The 17,747-nt window shown below is 32.7% G+C and overlaps 6 protein-coding genes across 17 annotated transcripts in view; 1 reads left to right on the top strand and 5 right to left on the bottom strand.

Annotated features, from left to right (window-relative positions):
- Positions 1-9,192, bottom strand: part of LOC129786533 (troponin C-like) — a 431,024-nt gene extending 421,832 nt beyond the window's left edge. The window contains exons 1-5 of one of the 2 annotated variants that reach the window (XR_008750134.1): positions 9,081-9,192; positions 8,323-8,347; positions 8,119-8,238; positions 7,743-8,021; positions 7,502-7,658 (exon numbers count right to left, since the gene is read on the bottom strand). Coding sequence is in view for 1 of the 2 variants with exons in the window: in XM_055821626.1 (XP_055677601.1) it covers positions 7,633-7,658; positions 7,743-8,021; positions 8,119-8,238; positions 8,323-8,347; positions 9,081-9,083 (453 nt within the window). In the remaining variant the exon portion in view is untranslated. Of the gene's footprint in view, positions 1-7,224; positions 7,659-7,742; positions 8,022-8,118; positions 8,239-8,322; positions 8,348-9,080 lie in introns of those variants that run through there. The other variant, XM_055821626.1, reaches the window with a different exon arrangement.
- LOC129786498 (3'(2'),5'-bisphosphate nucleotidase 1) overlaps positions 1-17,747 on the top strand; it is a 1,077,868-nt gene that overhangs the window by 421,832 nt on the left and 638,289 nt on the right. The window lies entirely within an intron of this gene.
- The window catches only part of LOC129786463 (insulin-like growth factor-binding protein complex acid labile subunit), a 454,087-nt gene that overhangs the window by 421,832 nt on the left and 14,508 nt on the right, over positions 1-17,747 (bottom strand). The window lies entirely within an intron of this gene.
- Positions 5,824-9,195, bottom strand: LOC129786531 (troponin C, isoallergen Bla g 6.0101-like). 4 transcript variants are annotated; one of them, XR_008750132.1, is made up of 6 exons: positions 9,081-9,195; positions 6,803-6,830; positions 6,642-6,722; positions 6,251-6,562; positions 6,029-6,181; positions 5,824-5,939 (listed from the first exon to the last, which is right to left on the bottom strand). XR_008750132.1 is itself a non-coding variant. In XM_055821625.1 (6 exons), exons 1-6 carry the CDS (start codon positions 9,081-9,083, stop codon positions 5,935-5,937), a joined length of 450 nt encoding a protein of 149 aa, XP_055677600.1. In that variant the 5' UTR covers positions 9,084-9,195; the 3' UTR covers positions 5,824-5,934. The 4 variants fall into 4 exon arrangements, 2 of the variants coding, with proteins under 2 accessions (XP_055677600.1, XP_055677599.1); XR_008750133.1 differs by having other exon boundaries at positions 6,033-6,181; XM_055821625.1 differs by having other exon boundaries at positions 6,161-6,181.
- On the bottom strand, positions 9,906-13,049 carry LOC129786529 (troponin C, isoallergen Bla g 6.0201). Its single transcript, XM_055821622.1, has 5 exons — positions 12,671-13,049; positions 12,235-12,262; positions 12,079-12,140; positions 10,210-10,543; positions 9,906-10,121 (listed from the first exon to the last, which is right to left on the bottom strand). The coding sequence occupies exons 1-5, from the start codon at positions 12,671-12,673 to the stop codon at positions 10,093-10,095; spliced, it is 456 nt and encodes a 151-aa protein (XP_055677597.1). The 5' UTR covers positions 12,674-13,049; the 3' UTR covers positions 9,906-10,092.
- Positions 14,063-17,429, bottom strand: LOC129786445 (uncharacterized). Its single transcript, XM_055821485.1, has 3 exons — positions 16,646-17,429; positions 16,271-16,571; positions 14,063-15,990 (listed from the first exon to the last, which is right to left on the bottom strand). Exons 1-3 carry the CDS (start codon positions 16,816-16,818, stop codon positions 14,575-14,577), a joined length of 1,890 nt encoding a protein of 629 aa, XP_055677460.1. The 5' UTR covers positions 16,819-17,429; the 3' UTR covers positions 14,063-14,574.

Here is a 17,747-nt window from a genome sequence, read left to right as displayed (position 1 = left end):
CCACTGATGGTTGTTTCGTCAGCTCTTGGTCAAAATTGGACGCTATGTACCGCGTATTTTGCCTCCACCAAGAAGCTAAAAATCCCGCATATTGACCATTCTTTTTATTGCCCTCTGCATTAAAATCATCTGGTTGAAAACTCGAATCACGCGTGGAAATAAAATTGATTTTTAACTTTATTTTTATTCTTTGCCTAAATTGAAATGTATATAATCAGGTTTTTATTTCGATGATAAAAATTTTGGGTTAAGGCACCGCGGTGGTGTTCACCAGCGCATTTTATCTGTAAAACAAGAGCAAAAAGTACAAATATGGTAAATTATGTGCAGTTTCAAGTTTTGAATGAGGCGAAGGTTAAGAAAAGTTTTTGGTTAGAAGTTGTTTATTTTATTGAATTTATCCATTTACTTCATTAGCCCAAGGACACAATTAAGAACATATTCATATTTTTTTACATCAAGAAATTATTATTCAAATGTAATCTAAATGTGATTACTCAGAGATATGACGAGATTTTATTTCAAATTTTCATTTTGAGATTGCTGAAAGGAGATACAAAATTGCAAAATTTTATTTTACAAAATTGTGTTGAAAAATATTAAAGATTGTTTTGGAAAGAATCTTTCTAGAAATAATTTCCAAAAAAAAATCTTAGAACGTTCAAAACAATTAGTTTTAATCACTACTGAAGAACGGAAAGTTTTCCAATTTTGTTCTACTTTTCTTAATATTATCAACTATTATATTTTGATACACCTGAGCCAATTAAAATCACCTGAATAAAATGGCATTGTTCACATTCCTAATATTTCCCTCAATTTATTAAAAATATCTCCTCAGAAACTCAAACAGGGAATTACGATTAGTCACAAAAGACATAAAATTAATTGTATTTAAAAAATTCTTGTTCCAAAAAAAATTGATTTAATTAGTCTTAATTAAAAGTCTTTTGGTAATTACAAATTTCTTTGTCTATTTTGAAAAAAAATCCAAGAGAAGTCAACGGTTTTGAAAATTCTTTCGGGTTCTGTTGGAAAACCCAACAAATTTATTACCCTTATTTGCAATAATACCTCATCCATATCAAAGCTATAATTTTTTCAGTTTTAATGTTATTTATCGTAATTTCCCTAAGAAGTTTTCTACAATTTCTTATTTTTAAAAATTTCCATTAAAACGTGTATTTTCAAATCAAAATTATTTAGTTCATTTGCATAAAAGTTACATCACATTGAACCTTCTGGTTTTCTTGGTAATTCTACCAATTTTATTCAAAGTTAAAGGTCTGCAAAAGCCACAAAGTAAATATCCAAAGGTTTGAACTTAAGCTCTTAGATGAATTTTGTTTGGAAATATTCATAATTCCTGCACACAAGAAAATGATTTAGATTTAAATTTTCTTCATAGTTTAATCTACGCTATATAGGTGTGTAGGTAGTTTCTTATAGCTGTATTTTTTGTAAGTCTCATAATTTGTACGGATAATAGGTAGGTATGCAACACAATATGCCACGATGTGTATACAATTTTTTCTCAAGTATAAAAAAAAACAATAAAATCTTCATATTTCAATCATATTATACCTTACAAGTAGCGATCCCCATTCAATGTAACTCTCATATACAAAGTATCTCAACTTTCTTTAATTGAGTAATTTGTATAGCATAATTTAGATATTGCGGAAGATAGCAAAAGCTCAAACAGGAAGCAGTTTGGGGAATTTTATTTTGAAAGATATAATGTATAAAAAACTAAGAGTCATCCCATGGTATTCAATGCAAGATGAATCAAAAATGTTAAAAAAAAAAGAAAAAAGAGTCACTCAGCTGCAAATATGACTTTCTCCCACGCAAATTATATGGAGTTCAATAAAAAAAAATGTGAATCATTTTCCCTTTCTGTAAAAGCTAAAATAAGTACTTCCTCTCACCCACTCGATGCAAAGTATAAGACTAAGAGCACACCCACCTCGTCCTGAACGTTTAATTTGCATTCATTCGTATAATATGTAATAGCACGTAACATTTTTGATCTCATAACTTTGATTTTATTTGAAGTGAGAGGACTCTCGGGGTATCGTGAAAACCTTGAGTTTAACCCAAAAAATTTGATACAGTCTCAATGGTGGAGTTCTGGAGGAAAAATCCCAGAAAATATCACATTACACGCAAGGCTTTTTTTGCAAATCAAACACGCATATTTAACTATTTTTCTTCTTAGTTGAAAATTGGGTTTTACTTGAGAATTCTCATTGGCTCCAGCCGAACTATATATATCGTGTGCAGTTAATCACATCCAATTAATTTCCAATTAAATGTTCACTGGTTCGAAATTAGTTTTTCCCCTTTTTTGCACATAATTGCTCGCTCCTTCGCATAGAGAAAAAAAGGAATCACATTTTCCGTGCCACCCCTTCTGTATAAAATATTGGCATTACGGTGATTTATTTTGAAGTAAAACTGAAATTCCTTGAAATTCGATATAAATTAGTTGATAAAGAACTTTGAAGAGAGAAAAAAATCATATAAGACGTAATCCAGCAGCAATGTGAATGGCTATGGATATTTTTACAACATTACACAGCTACGTGTTAGAAGAAGTGAAAGATTTTCTTACAAAACGTAGGAGATTGACTATTTTATTTATTTTCTGCAGCCACTTAATTGTGTAACATTGTATGTATGAAATTCAGGTCGATCACACCATATTTGTTAATTTTCTTACCTCTCATACACGTATGGGAAAGACGTCCAGAAGATTTGTGTCTTCAAAATTTTGCACTGACAACTGCACTAAATTCAAATTCTCAAATTATGTATATTAATCTCATAAAATTGAAGTGCGGTGTGTGGCTTTTTTTCTCCCATTGCATTTTAATAAAATCATTTTAATAATGTTGATTTTTATTGCAGCGGAAAGCGCAGTAAAGAACTGACCCAAAAAATTGGTCGTAATTATTATGAAGTCGTGATTAGTTGACTTTTCTAAATGCGACCGCTTCAATGGGCAAAAAACTAGAATTTTGTCGGTTAATTTAAATGCATTTTACAAGGAAAAAATAGTCATTCACTCAGTCGCACTTATCTATGCCATTCTCTTTGAATTCTTAGGTGTCTGGATGGATTTATGATGCAAATAAAGCTCAGTCCCAGTCACTAAAAATATCCAATGATGTATAGTAGCTGCAAGTGCAAGACACTCGACAGTTTTTCAAATCAAGATTGAGATTAAATTTTGTGATTCGACAAATTTTTAACTTACAATTTGAATTAGAAATAAAACTGACAATTGAATGGAACTTTACAATATTCTCTAAAAGAAATTTACAAAACTAATTTATTGAAATCCCTTCCACATCATATTATGATTGCTTTAGGGATAAAAGTTAGAGGTGTTGAGGTAATTTAGGTTTATAGAATTACAATATTTTTATAACATCCTGCAGTAAAACGCCCTCCGCATCGTAAAAGTAAAACCTATAATTTTTCTCAAAAGGAAAAGGCTGTATTTTGCTTATTGTGAAAAATCAGTGGGTTGCACAGTTCTTGCATATTGTTAATAAATAGCCATGGGCGAATATTAATTTTATTCTCAATCACTCTCCTAAATAAATACACGGTGATTTTGTCACATTCCGCGAATTAGCCGAAGGGAATAAAACCACCGTCCCATTATGTCTCATATGAATAAATGAAAATTATTCATTATGGGTGCATATGTGTGAAACACCGAAGATTGTTAACTTTGAACGTTGAATTTTCTATCAGGTGTTGAAGCATGGTGTGGTGCCACAAGAAATGGCTGCTGCTTTGAGGAGGAATTGGTAGATGAAAAAAAAAAAACGTATCATACGTATATTGTTTTGCAATAAATTCAACGTGGGTACTAAATAAACACAAAGCGATCTCATTCTTCTAGAGCCCCAGCTGCTGCTATTTAGTAGTATTCGCTGTTGTTGCTTTACGATCAAGATTTAGCAACATTATGCCTCTCTTGCTCTTAGAAGAAACACAACACCAAAGATTTTACACCGTACACCACCATTTCAGGCGCAATTTTTGTGCAATTCCTGTATATGTACACAACATAGCTGAGATTTTGATTGTACAATAAATCGCATTCCATAATGTTAAATCTTAAAATTGTTCTCGTTTTTTTTTATCTTTATTTTTCTTTTATTGATCACTGTGGGACAATTAAAAATATCTTAGTCTAATGAACACCACACGAGGCCAATTTCTTTCTTTCAAAAAATCGGTGCGCGCATAGACAATTTGCCAATTAATTTGATCGATGCTGAAAGGTTTTATTTTTTTCTTTAAACATGTTTTATTAGCTGGCAAATAAATATTTCACAAATTCTCCGCATATTGCCTGTGGTTATCAATCTAAATGTGAACCCACTAAACGACACTATATGCTCACCTGAGTGCGTCAAATCATAATACATTTTGATAATTAAGTGCGATTATTATTGACATGTCTTACGCAAAAGTAGTACGGTGACAAAAAATCCGCAATATTTCTCAATAAATCAACTTTACATATTAGGCGAAAAGATACTAAAAAATAGTTTCTTTTTTTTCATATAATGTTCGATAAAGAAAAGAGAGAGAAGGAAATTTTGAGCATTGTATACCTATATAGTTTTCCTTCGAAGCACCGACACTTTTATTATGAATTATGTCATTAAAATTTCTCCAGGAGAGTCGAGAGAAAAAAAAAAGAATTGCCACCAGACGTTTTCGCTTTTTGTGAAAGGAATTCAGATGGCAGAGAGACCATTCTTCATCATACAATTTGTTATTTTTTTTCTTGTGAATACCTTTCATTTCAGCAGCTTCTGCATGCACTTGGACCATTCTATACACACCGCACCAATGCCTATTGGGCCAGCGAAAGTAGTCCAAATAAATTGCATAAAAGTTGCATTCGAGACAAAATTTAACTTTGACCATCAATCGTGAACCTCAAGGCCGGCAGGCACGCACTTTTTTTTTGCTTTCATTCAACCACAAAAGAATGAATTATTGAAATGAGTTTATGAGACAATTCATGGTTGCATATTTTCTTGCCCATATTTCTTTAGGGTAATCAGTTATGAAAAAATATTGATAGCGGGCGAAGACAAATGTTCTACTCAAATTTTAGCCCCTGGCGCAATATTGAGCAGCATGCATATTTTCAAGCCATATGTCTTACCTTTATTCGAGGAAATGTTCTCGTTTTGATTTTAAGATATAAGCGTAATCAATTTATTTTTTTTTATGGCATTCGCATAAAGAAAAGAATGGACGTAAAATGCACACCTATTATTTTAATGTTTGCATACATAACCTAAGTAATTTTCGAATGTACGTAAAGTAAGCATATAGCTGGTAAATTCATTGATTGATTAAGTTTGATTTATTGTTTAATCCCTCCCATGCGTCTAAAGTTAATCTTTATGACTATTAGCCAATCACTAAAACAGAAGCCTATTCTTGATATTGCGTTATGTATAAAATAACTCAATTTAATTAATTTTTGTTTCTAAAAAAAATGCAAAATGGAAAATCACAATTTTTTATGTTAGTACGTTTATTTCTTTAATTTTAAATTGAAACTGTTCCTAAAAGTGTAAGCCTACTTTCAGGTAAAATATTTATAGAGACAGGGTGCTTCTGTCTCTCACAGCTTTTTGTAATTTTCTCGAGGTTTTAAAATCTTTTTTTTTTAACTCGCAATTGTTTACATAAGAATATTTAATTTCTTACCTTTGAAGCATTAATGAGTGCAGAAAATCAATCCATAATTCAACCATAGAAAAAAAAGACAAAACATTCGCATTTATCTTTCATTTATTGTTCTCAAATAAATTAATGTTGGGATAAATTGCTGTCAGCTTTGTAATTTTGATGTCCTGGTTCGTGCGTTTAATTTAACATTTTTTTTTAACCTAGAGAAGAATAAAAATGGCAGTGTCAATTATAATTCTTTTTTCAAACAAGACTAACAAGAAACTTTTTCCACAATATACGTACGTACATACATGATACATTTGACACAAGACTACATCGCGACAGAAGCACAATCACTATATTTACACTTTAGTAAAAAGCCGTAAAAGCCATACATAATTCAAAGTGTTATGAAGAAATATGTTCTTTCTTCACTCACCAGTCATCACTTCCATAAATTCTGTAAAAGAAATAAAAATGAAAAATGAAAAAAATGATGAATTAGGAGGTAAAGAAAATAAAATTTCACCTTCAAAATCAACAGTTCCTGAACCATCTGCATCAATTTCATCAATCATCATATCGAGATCTTCCTCGCTAATCTTGTCATCGAGCTCATGCAGAATATCTCTGAGAACTTCCGTAGTTAAGTAGCCAACACCATATTTGTCATACAACAAGAAAGCTTCTCTCAATTCAGCTCGAATTGCATCTTGATCTTCCTCAACGTCCACATAATCTCCAGCAAGACTGCAGAATTGTTCAAAATTTAATTTTCCTGTTTGCCTTGGATCATGGGGCCTTATCACGGATTTCAGGGTTTGATCGTCCAACTTGTGTCCTATTGAATTATTTTTTAAATAATTAATTAACATGCAAAAACTACTTTAAAAAATAAAATTCAAATTATTTATGAATACCTAACATCTCAAGAATAGTTCCGATATCCTGAGTGAGCACAAATCCATCAGTGTCGAAGGCTTTGAAAGCGTTCGTTAAGACTATTTAGAAAAAAAAAATATTTTTAAAAGAATTATTAGAAAAAAAAAACGAATTTAATGAAATATTATTTTAATCTTACTTTTAATTTGTCCTTCATCGAGTAATTCCTGAAAAGTAAGAAAATTCAGAGAAATCTTTTTCATAAAACCGACAAAGACGAGATATTATTTTGCATAATTTTCCCAAAATGAATGAGAGGTGCGATATATCAAAATATATAATTATTCATAGGTAGGTAATACTTTATTCAATTTTCATTAAAAACATCACTATGAATAAATGAGTTTGGTTTACAAATATTTACATGATGGAAAGAAAAACATTGTTGTAAATAACATTTCACTAATACGAAATTTGTAAGTAGAATTCAAAGTGACTTTAGCACTGCTATGTACACTCAAAATGCTCCTTTTTATCCACAAATATATTGGAGAGGGGCCAAATGTGAGAGATGCACTTCTGTCTCTTCCTGATTCAATTTTGGGTGTGAGAAAAATTCCATTGAGTTGTCGCATGAGCCAACGCAAAGTGATCATGATAATTTATTTGAACCAATACTAGGTTTTATTATAAAATTATTATAAAACAACAATTTGATACATTTTTTTTGTCTAATTCAGTTTACATTTAGGGTATAGCTATGTATGTAATTATTACATAGAGAAGGAATTTTATCTATTAGACTACAGAAATGATTTTTGAATTATACATATAATGTGATAGCTATTACATTACTGCAAAACCTCTAGATCCTTCTCTATTTCAACATCAGTTATACCATTTCAATTGATTTTCTTTTTCTTTTCTTTTTTTCTTTTCATTTTATTATGATGCAGTACAGAGAGAAATGTAACATAATGTCGTTTTTATTCACAAAAGAAAAATTGATGGTATTTTCACTGAAATTTGTTAACCTGTCATGACTTCCATAAATTCTGAAAGAATGACAAACAGAAAGAATTTGGTAAATGAGGTGATTATTGTACACAGAATACAACAAATAAATGATATTTATGTACCATCAAAATCAATCGTTCCCGAACCATCGGCATCGATTTCATCAATCATCATGTCAAGGTCGTCCTCTGTGATTTTGTCATCCAATTCCCTTAAAATATCACGCAAGACCTCTAGCGTTAGGTACCCCTTGCCCTCTTTGTCGTAGAGTCGAAAAGCTTCCTTAAGTTCCCTCTGAACAGCCTCAAAATCCTCCTCAACCTCCACATACTTGGATGCCAATTGTGCGAATTTCTCAAAATCTAATTTCCCCGTCTGTCGCTGATCATGCTCCCGAATAACTGGGAAATTGCATTTTGCAAAATTTCCAATTACATAAAATTATTATAGATTAATCCCAATTTATTTTTCATACTCAAAACCCTTTATGCGTATTACCTGCCGCCAGAGATTTATCGTCTAGCCTCTGCCCAAGCATTTCCAAAATCATCCCTATCATCTCTGTTTGAATGTAACCATTCTTTTCCGTATCAAATACGTCAAAGGCATTTTTCAGTACTGGGGAATTTTTTATTTATAAATTAAATTAATTTTCTTAATCTGAAATGATTTTTCTTTAAACGAGGTTGTTATGAGACTTACACTTGAGTTGGTCTTTGTCGAGTTCCTGTACCAAATAGGGGGAGGAATAAAAAATGTTTTAAAGTAAAACATATTTACGTAAAGATTAAAAAAAACTAATTTTCAGTAATCCCATAAAAATTATATTTAAAAATAATTATTTTGAGATACGAATGTAATAAGCTTTCGCATAGACTAGAGACTGTAAGTATTGATTTAAATATTTTTGTGAGAGTCAAAATTTAGTTCTTTTCTTAAAAAAAATTTAAAGGAATATCTCACTTTCTTTCCAAAAAGGAATTGAAAAAACTTGAACTTGAAAAAGGAAAAAAAAGGATAATAATTGTAACTTTGAATTAAATCACTAAACCTTCACGCCCGCGATTTTAATTCAACCAATAAAAATTTAGGGAATTGAATGAATAAACTATTCAATTAAATCATTATCAAACACTCCTTAATGCAAAAATCAAAATCACAAAGTTCCTTTATCTCTCTGAAAAAAAAAATACTGAGAGTCTACACATAAAAATGAATTTTATTCACAAAAACTGTGCACTATTTAAATGAGGGGGGTTTTGTGCCACAGGATTACAAAAGAAAAACCTTCCAAAACATTGATGATTTTCCACAAAAAATTAATGAACTATGAAAATTCACTTTTTTAAATTTTTTCCTGGGAAATGTGCAAATGATTTTTGCCTCAATTAATTCCACAATGTGATTTTTTTTATTCCCAAAGAGGAAATCCTCAAAATTCACAAAGAATAGGCACTCACCATCTTTGCAAAGTTTCACACAAAAAATAACTGGTCGAAGGAAAAGGAATTGAAGCGAAATGTGCAGCAAATTAATGTGCAGGAAGGTAGAATAAAACTCGAGAGATGGTGGCAAAGAAGTTTGGGACTGGGCGAAACTCCTGTATGAACTGCGTAGAACCAGGTCAGTCGGAACACTTGCACATAAATTGACTGAGCACAGCAATTAAAGTGCGGAGATCAATTAAACTAATAATCACGGCAGATTATTTCTAATCGCTCTCTGAACTCGGTTTGGCCATTGATGCCGAGTGTCAATAGTGCCATTTTAAATTAACTTTTGAATCAGTGGCGAACTCTCGCAGCTCCACACCGACTTTTCGATGCGCGAAAGATGACTTTGGCGGTGTAGTGTCCTTCTCTTTTAGGAAGGAATGCACATTTACCAGTTGCTTTCCATAAATCATATGCAACACCCCTTGAAAATCACATTACGAGGTCGGGCTTTAGGTGCCAACAAAATCCATAATCGGGAAGTTTGAAATACATGCTTGTGCAGCACAGAGAGAGAAGATAAAGTTAGGAAAATTGTCCTCAAATGCAATTTGCAACCTGCATCCACCTCTGGATTGCAAAAGGCACACGATACATCAGTTCGTTAACCGACTATAAATTCGATTTAAAAATATTGCACGGTACATATATATTTGCGTACATATATTTGCAAGCCATTGGATAATATGTATGAGAGGGATCTCGAATCCTATAAAGTGAGGTGGAACTAAAGTTAATCATTTTCACGTGTGATTGGTGACCATTTCAACCGCACATTCTTACAAATAAATATATCATAGCTGGTGCATCATTTAATTATATAAATTCAATTAATTTATAATCGTGTATAACTGAATTTATTTTTGAATGGACTTATTTTTAGTTTTATATTTCGATTGAGCAATTTACAGCTGATTAAAAAATTTCCTAATGCGAAGATGCACTTGTCCCACCGATTGATATGCATACGATGAAGGATTTATTCACCAGTCATAACCTCCATAAATTCTGCAATAGCACAAAAATAGCATAATGAGCATAAAAAAACCATTAGTCACTCTGTGACTGAGGCATGTGCGGTGTGTATGGTATTTACCATCAAAGTCTACGGTTCCCGAACCGTCCGAATCAATTTCCTCAATCATCATGTCTAAATCCTCTTCAGTTATTTTGTCATCGAGCTCCCGTAGAATTTCCCGAAGGACATCTGTTGTAATGTATCCATTGCCTTCTTTGTCGTAGAGACGGAAGGCCTCCTTTAGCTCGGCCTGCATTGCCTCGGCATCCTCTTCAACGAGGAACCGGGCAGCCAATGTGGCGAACTCCTCAAATTCAATTTGACCCGATCCATCGGCATCCACTTCTGCTATGATGTCGTCCAGCATTTTCTGGTCCAGCTGGTGACCCAGCATTCCCAGGATGGTGCCAACCTGGAAGATTTTTTCGTTTTATTAAGAAAACTGTTGAAAATTTTTTGAAAATTCTTGATACTTTTGTCCGATAGGCTAAAATATTTTTCAATGATCAATTTAACCCTTTAAGGTCCATTGGGTCATACGCTGACCCAAAGGCTCGATTTTGAAAATGTTTCATTTTTTATATAGTTATTTTATGAATATTGAGTCCAAATTAGTACAAGACTAGGAAGGACGAGAAACTGAAAATTTTTTATTTGGGATTTTTTATCAAAAATGTCTTATTTGAGCTCAAAGAAATCCCCAAAAATTATTTTTAGTTCAATTAGCTCGCTAGATTAATCGCGAACCTTAAAGGGTTAATATTTCATTTTCAGTATGTTCTCTTGAAATATTCTTTTTTTTGTTTATTTTTAATATGAAACTTGCATAAAAATATGTAACAACATGGAATGCATAAAGTTACTTTTAGAGTTTTTCTTTACAAGGTACATTAACGCATTAGCGATCTCTTTAGTTATTTTATTAAGTTCCTTTAATATTTTTTCTTTATAACGGCGATTTTTTACACATTGAAATATCTTACAGATAAGCCGGCTAAATTTTCTTTTATTTGAAAACCTTAAACATTTTTTTTTTAATATTCTGGAAGTCTGCTTTAGTAGTTAAATGTCTCTACTTTTCATTAAATTAATCATTTTATTAAGAACTCTTGTAAATGGATCGTTTATATTTCCTGCGTCTGATTCAAAGAGATTACAGTGGAATCTCATACAGCAGAGCTTTATTCTCACATTAAGTTTTCATGTTATAATTAAATATTTCATCAGCAAACAATCGTTATTCATATATAGAGAAATTGTTAATTGTCTCATTGATCTCTTAATTAATCGACAGTATGGTTCTCTTGGCAGTATTAGATGAGGCTGTAATACAATACCCCACTGTATTTATTTAGTGACGTGGGATGATATAAATAAACTTCCTATTGCATATACGTGATTATAAAGGTAAAATTTACTCTAAAACGTCACAAATTTATTGGGCTTATCAAGTAAATTTTGCACATGCATATTATCAGTTACAATACCTATATAGATAGTAAACAGAGATTTTTTTATCAATTAAATGCAATACAATGTCGTCAGAATAATTTAAATATTTTAAAGGTTATTTAACATAAAATTTTGATTCAAATTAATTAGATTTAAAAAAAAATAAATTTTTGATCTTCAATAGCGTAAAATGATGGAATTTCCCAATTATGTACCGTACATAATCATTTGCAAACACGTCACATTCCCTACGTGTTTTAATTGTTGTAATGCTTTTAACATATTTTTGTAAGAAAACTCTGCACGAATGGAATCCTTCAGGAAATTGCCCCAAATTCTTTCATGCGAAATGTTGGTAATTTGTCAACAATTTTGTGTGGGGAATGATGTATTTCATCAATGTCTTGACGTAGTATTCCACTTGTGTCGATTTAATTGGACACTATGATAAATTTTATCAGCACTATCGAAGCGTAATTGATGAAGATATCTTACCATCGTGGCCTCAATGAATCCCTGTTTCTCCTGATCGAAGGCATCGAAGGCCTTTTTCAGCACTGCACATTGCGGGGGAGGGAAAAGGAAGATTAGTTATTTCTATCAATGAAAAAATAAATAGAAATATGTAAAAATATTGCAATCTCAACTTACGGGCAACTTGTTCCTTATCCAAATCATCCTTCGTATTTTTGTGGTGGCCCCCAAATGGAATGAGAAGAGAAAAGTCAGCAACGTCATCTTAATTAGGGTGGAATTTGCAAATGCACGGGAGAGTGAGGTAATTTATTTGGATATTTGTTGATGGAGGGAGACTTTTTGAAAAATTGCATCCGATCGCGATAAATATAATTAGGCACGTTATAATTGCACATATTAATGTCATTTCCGGATGCCTGATGGTAATCTGGGTGAACAGTTGGGCGGGAAGAGGGGGGATTTTTAATGAACAACGAGCATTTTATTAGCGAATTTATGTCTTAATTATGGTTGGTCACTGTTAATATTCTCCAAAAAAAGCACACACTCGAAGCACATAGTCTAACACTAAAAGTTTAAAGTAAATCGTGCGGGAGATTGTGATACTGACCATTACGGAAACACTTTGAGGTGGCTAAGCAGGAAAAATTGTCGAAGTCAATTGCCGAAATCACGGAACAAGTTCGACATGCAATGCAACCGAGTGAAGTGGTGGTCGGTGGTTTAAAGCGCGAAGTGGCAAAAAGTGTGGGATTTAACACAGATATTGCGGGGCTACCTCGAAAATTTTATAGTTGTTTTTTAAAATAGGCAAAATTTCGCTAAAGTTGAGGCTTAACCGATCTACAAACTATTTTCAATTGAGTTTGTAAGACTCTCCCATCGACTCAAGAGAGTTTTATGATGTATATATTATTTTAGTTGGTATTTTCACTATGGGGCAGGCAAGACTAAATAATACGGCACCCAAGTCACCCAATGTGCTGATGGACGGGCACATATTGCTTTCAGGACTTTATTTATTTAGCAAATACCAACGCAATGGTGCTACATCCTACTGCGAGGTATACCATGGGCTTTGGCAGCTGTCGTTTAGCATTTTCGCCAGATATTAGAGGAAACTTATTCTCAGAAACAGGTGTAAATGGTATATAGTCGTTTTCAATATTCATTGTCTTTTTTCAACCTGTAACACGTTAAATATCTATATTCTCTGAAAATCTCCCTCTCATCATATTTGCCCAATATAATTGTTTGCAGTACAATGTGGGGTTTATGAGCTAAATTTGACATTGTAGCACAAAATAATTAATAGAAAGCACTATGAGTGACATTTGAGCACGAAAATTGGATCAATCGACTGATTTTGTAGCCAAATTCACAAATATAGGTGACGCATGAAAATTATATACACGATATTACCATTAAGACATTTCAAATCAAACTACCTACATAAGTATTAATTTTAAAACGTAAAAAAAATAATCAGGAAGATGTTTCGTTGATTTTAAATTCAAATCAATTAGTTTTTGTATTAGTATAAGGCTGATACAGTTCCTCCTTATCTTATCGTAATCATAAAGATTTTAGATAAATATTTAATTTGTTATGTACAAATTAATATATATACCTACAAATATACATATATCGCATACTGAACGTTTAGTTAAGTAAGGAAAATTAAAAACAACTAAATTTAATTGCATTTCAACACTGCACTCATAAAATAATTTTGAAAAACTCTAATGAAAATATTTTTATGAGAGTTTCCTCTCTCCGAATTTCGAGCTTACATTACGCCTTCATCAGGATCTGTATGATAATTGATTATGAAGTAATTTTTAGAATAATTTTAAGATAGAGCTGGATAAAGCATATTTTTCGTATTCTTGAAGATAAAAAAAAGGCAAAGAGAAGAACAATGAAGCAAAAACACAAATTTTAGACCAAAAAACTAACTTTTAGTTTAACGAAAAAGATTTGAATTGTAAAATAAAATAATTTTTTTATTTAACATTTTTTCAGGTGTACACATTTATTTGTCAAGTACAGGATATGACATCAGTTTAGCTATTTGCACAATATATGAGTGAAGAAGGACAGTGCCAGAAAAATAGGGCACCTTGAATTCTGAAAGTGACATCATCTTCTATTGTAATTTTCCCATTTCTACAATAAGGAACAAAATGTTGATCTGTGCCAAAATTTCATTGCTTTAATGTCGACTTTCGTGTGTGTACCGCATTTAATTGACAATCAAAGAAAATGCGGAATAGTTGAACAAAAATTTAAAAAGAAAAATACTTTGCAAAAAAATTAAATATTTTCAGTAAAAGCAAAATTTTCTTTTAAGAATTTTCCACTTTTCCTTTTTTTTTGTACCAAAAAGTTGATTTCTCTTTTGTCTTAGCACAGACAATTATATTATGTATGTACTACGTGCAAATGAAATAATACAGATATACATAAAACAGATAGGTATAGATAAGTCTGCATAAAAAACTTTTTTATGTACTATTCGTAGAGTTCATAAATGTTCTCATTAGCTGAATAGTTTCTGGTAGATGTGGCATTGGTTGTAAGGCTGGAGTTTCTTCTTGGATGTGGTGGAAGTGGTGGTGGTCGATCCAACACACTATCTTCGAGATAAATTGAATTCTCAAACATATAATTTGATTTATCCATCCGCCAAGATATTGTTCGGAAATGAGGTGTGTTGATGGCAGAGACGTAACTTCGACCACTGCCAATACTCGTATCGGAGAGACTCCGTAGAAAGGGTGGTTTTGAAGTGGAAGAGCGTGGTGTTGCGGAAACTGTGGATGCATACACTACGGGTTCAATGGTGGTGGGTTTATTCGACGCAAAAGAAAACTTGGCACGCTTTATGAATGCTGGGCAATGACGGAGGGCACAGAAGAGACAAACAGCTCCAACGGAAGCACTAAAGAGCAAAGACATAACAAGGAGCGTAATGAAAGCGGCCTTATTGAAGCACGCAACGTCGTCGTAGTGATCGGGTTTCCCTTTGGGTGGTTTTTCCGATGAAGGAAATGATGTATCGTTGTCACTTGGAGAGTGCGGAGCCACTTGTGTTGTAATTGTTGGACTTGTGGGTCTTGATCTTTGCCCACAAATATTGCAATCCTTCACAAAATCCTCCCAACATTGCAGAGGCATGATGCATGTTAGTGGCATGACAAACTTATATCGCGTTATGGGATCGCCTAAATATTTCTGAAGCTGCTTTACGCCACAATCGCAAAGAAATGGATTGTCAGTCACATCTATTAGTGCCTCATTGTTCCTAAGAATCTCATCAAAAATTTTCTTTGGAAGCCCTTCGATGTTATTCCCATTCATAGAGAGTCGCTTCAGAGACCTCAAGTTATCAAAACTCCTTCTCCCAACACCAGCAATATTTGAATGACTCAACTGTATCTCAACGATATTTTGGAGTCCTTCAAAGGAGCTCTCATTAACTGACTCCAAACGATTGTACTTCAAGCTGAGAAATTTCAAATTAGCAAGATTCCGCGAAGAATTCCCCGTGATATTCTGAATGGGAAATAATTCATTGTTCATCCGTTCAAACACCAAAGTGTTTAAATTATTTGCCAATGGATGAAATACTTCACTATTGAAATATCTGAGGGGCAAATTTATCATTTCCAACCTCTGGAGATTGCCAAGTCCCTTGAAAGTACCCGTCGAATAGAATTTTGTAATATCCAAATTCAATATTACCAAAGTATGGAGGTGCTTGAAGCAATTTGATGTAAATGCTCTGTCATCGATACTATTCACTTGGGAATTTGTAATTTTTAACACTTTTATATTAGCTGAGGTCTCTAGCCAATTTCGCTGTATTCTTCTTTTAGGGAAAGTACATCGATTAATCTCCAAATTCATCTGATGGCAATGACTTAACTGCAATTATAGGAAAGATTATGGGGGTGTTAAAGACGTTACTTACAACATTTTGTTATGTTTCAATTTTAAAAACATTTTTTACTCAACAAAATCGAGTGAATTAAATGTTTTGTACGTTGTAAATGGTAAGAAGAGTTTTAAAAAAAGTCAGTTTTTCTTCCGTTTGCATCGGAAAATAAATTTACCAGAGCTTTCAACTGAAGAAAACAAAGGTTTTCCTAATTTTTTCGCTAATATTTAACGTCGTTAAATTGATATGAAATAATTTTCCTCTTACTCTGCGTAGTGTGTCCATGATGGAACTAAGTTGCTTAATACGCCCATTGGTGCATGTTACATTGCAAAACCGAATAAAGCAAAATTCCCAAATCATTATTGTACCATCAAATGGAGGAGGATGCTGCATTTCCGCAGACACAATGCCCAAACCTTCTGTTGATGCATCCAATGTTGTGTCTTCAATCGTTGTATTTACAATATCCGTGGTGCTAAATTCCGTGGTTTCTGTTGTTGAAGGGAAATCCGTTGTTGTTTCAATGGATGTTGTGGTGCGATCTGGAGCAGCAGTTGGTGGTAGCCTTAAGAACACACAATGCAGCATTTAAATAAAACAAACCCTCTCAACACCTTTTGCACAACTGTGGAAACTTACACCGCCGCGGTGCTCATTGTATTGGCCAGGACAATGGCAAACAGCAGCATGAATGAAAGGACACCGAATATTATTGAGAGAACTTTATTCCACCTACGATCCCACTCCTGTATCTTAGTCCAACCCTCACTCTGTTTTGGCTTTTCTAATGTGAATGATTTCGACTTGAGCATCGCACCTCAAGCACAGCAATACCCTATCGATTTGCAAATTCAAATAGAAGGGTTGGAAATAACATGGAAATCTATTGTTGCAAAAGCTGATAAGATTTTTGTCACCTCTATACGAATAGATAATTACATTAATCGATAAAAATGGCTCCAATGTTGAATCTCGTAATGAAATTATTTATTCAGTGAGAATACCTTTCATTATACATCACCCAGCTTTGTTGCTCCATACGTATGTAAATCCCTTATCAGGTATGGTGATTTTCATGTTAATGTAGAAGTGTGATAAAGGCTGAATTTAATCCTATTTGTATTTTGAATATGCTAACATCAACACAGTATAAAATGAAGTATTATGTATTTTCATCCCTGAATTTGTACTTTTTGAAGAAAAAAAAAAGCTCAAATAAAGGAATTACACGCGAATGAATGAGATTTAAAAGCAATGGTAACCATTTCTTGTAAATTATTTGCAATAATTTGAGGAAAAAGACTCACTAGGGATGTATGCGGAATATAATGCTTTTGTTGGGGTTTTCTGGTGATAAATGTGCTGCAGATAAACGACGTGAAAAGAGCTTTGTGCGAAAGCTTATTCATGTTTTCAATTTTATGGACTTTAAAGATAAAATATTCCTAAATACATATTAGTATATACTTCATTTCCGCTAGCATTCCATTTATTTTTATGTGTAGTATAATAATAGAAGTTTACGGTAAGTGCGTTAGATTAGTGCGACTTTTACTAAAGTCAAGATAATTTAGATAAAAATAAATATTTCAATATGTTTAATAACCACCACAGTGTGGTGTAAATAAACGTAAATCCTTCTTGGAAAATTAAATGGCTGCATCAAGTATTTGCTAAAGCTTCAAATGGAAGTCCTGGAAAGAGGATTAATCAAGAAGAAAGCTCAATTTGCATTGATAAA

The sequence above is a fragment of the Lutzomyia longipalpis genome, chromosome 1 (genome assembly GCF_024334085.1).
Source record: "Lutzomyia longipalpis isolate SR_M1_2022 chromosome 1, ASM2433408v1".
In the NCBI taxonomy this organism is placed as follows: domain Eukaryota; kingdom Metazoa; phylum Arthropoda; class Insecta; order Diptera; family Psychodidae; genus Lutzomyia; species Lutzomyia longipalpis.
The sequence above is the reverse complement of the archived record's forward strand: the minus strand, read 5'-3'. Positions and strand labels throughout refer to the sequence as shown.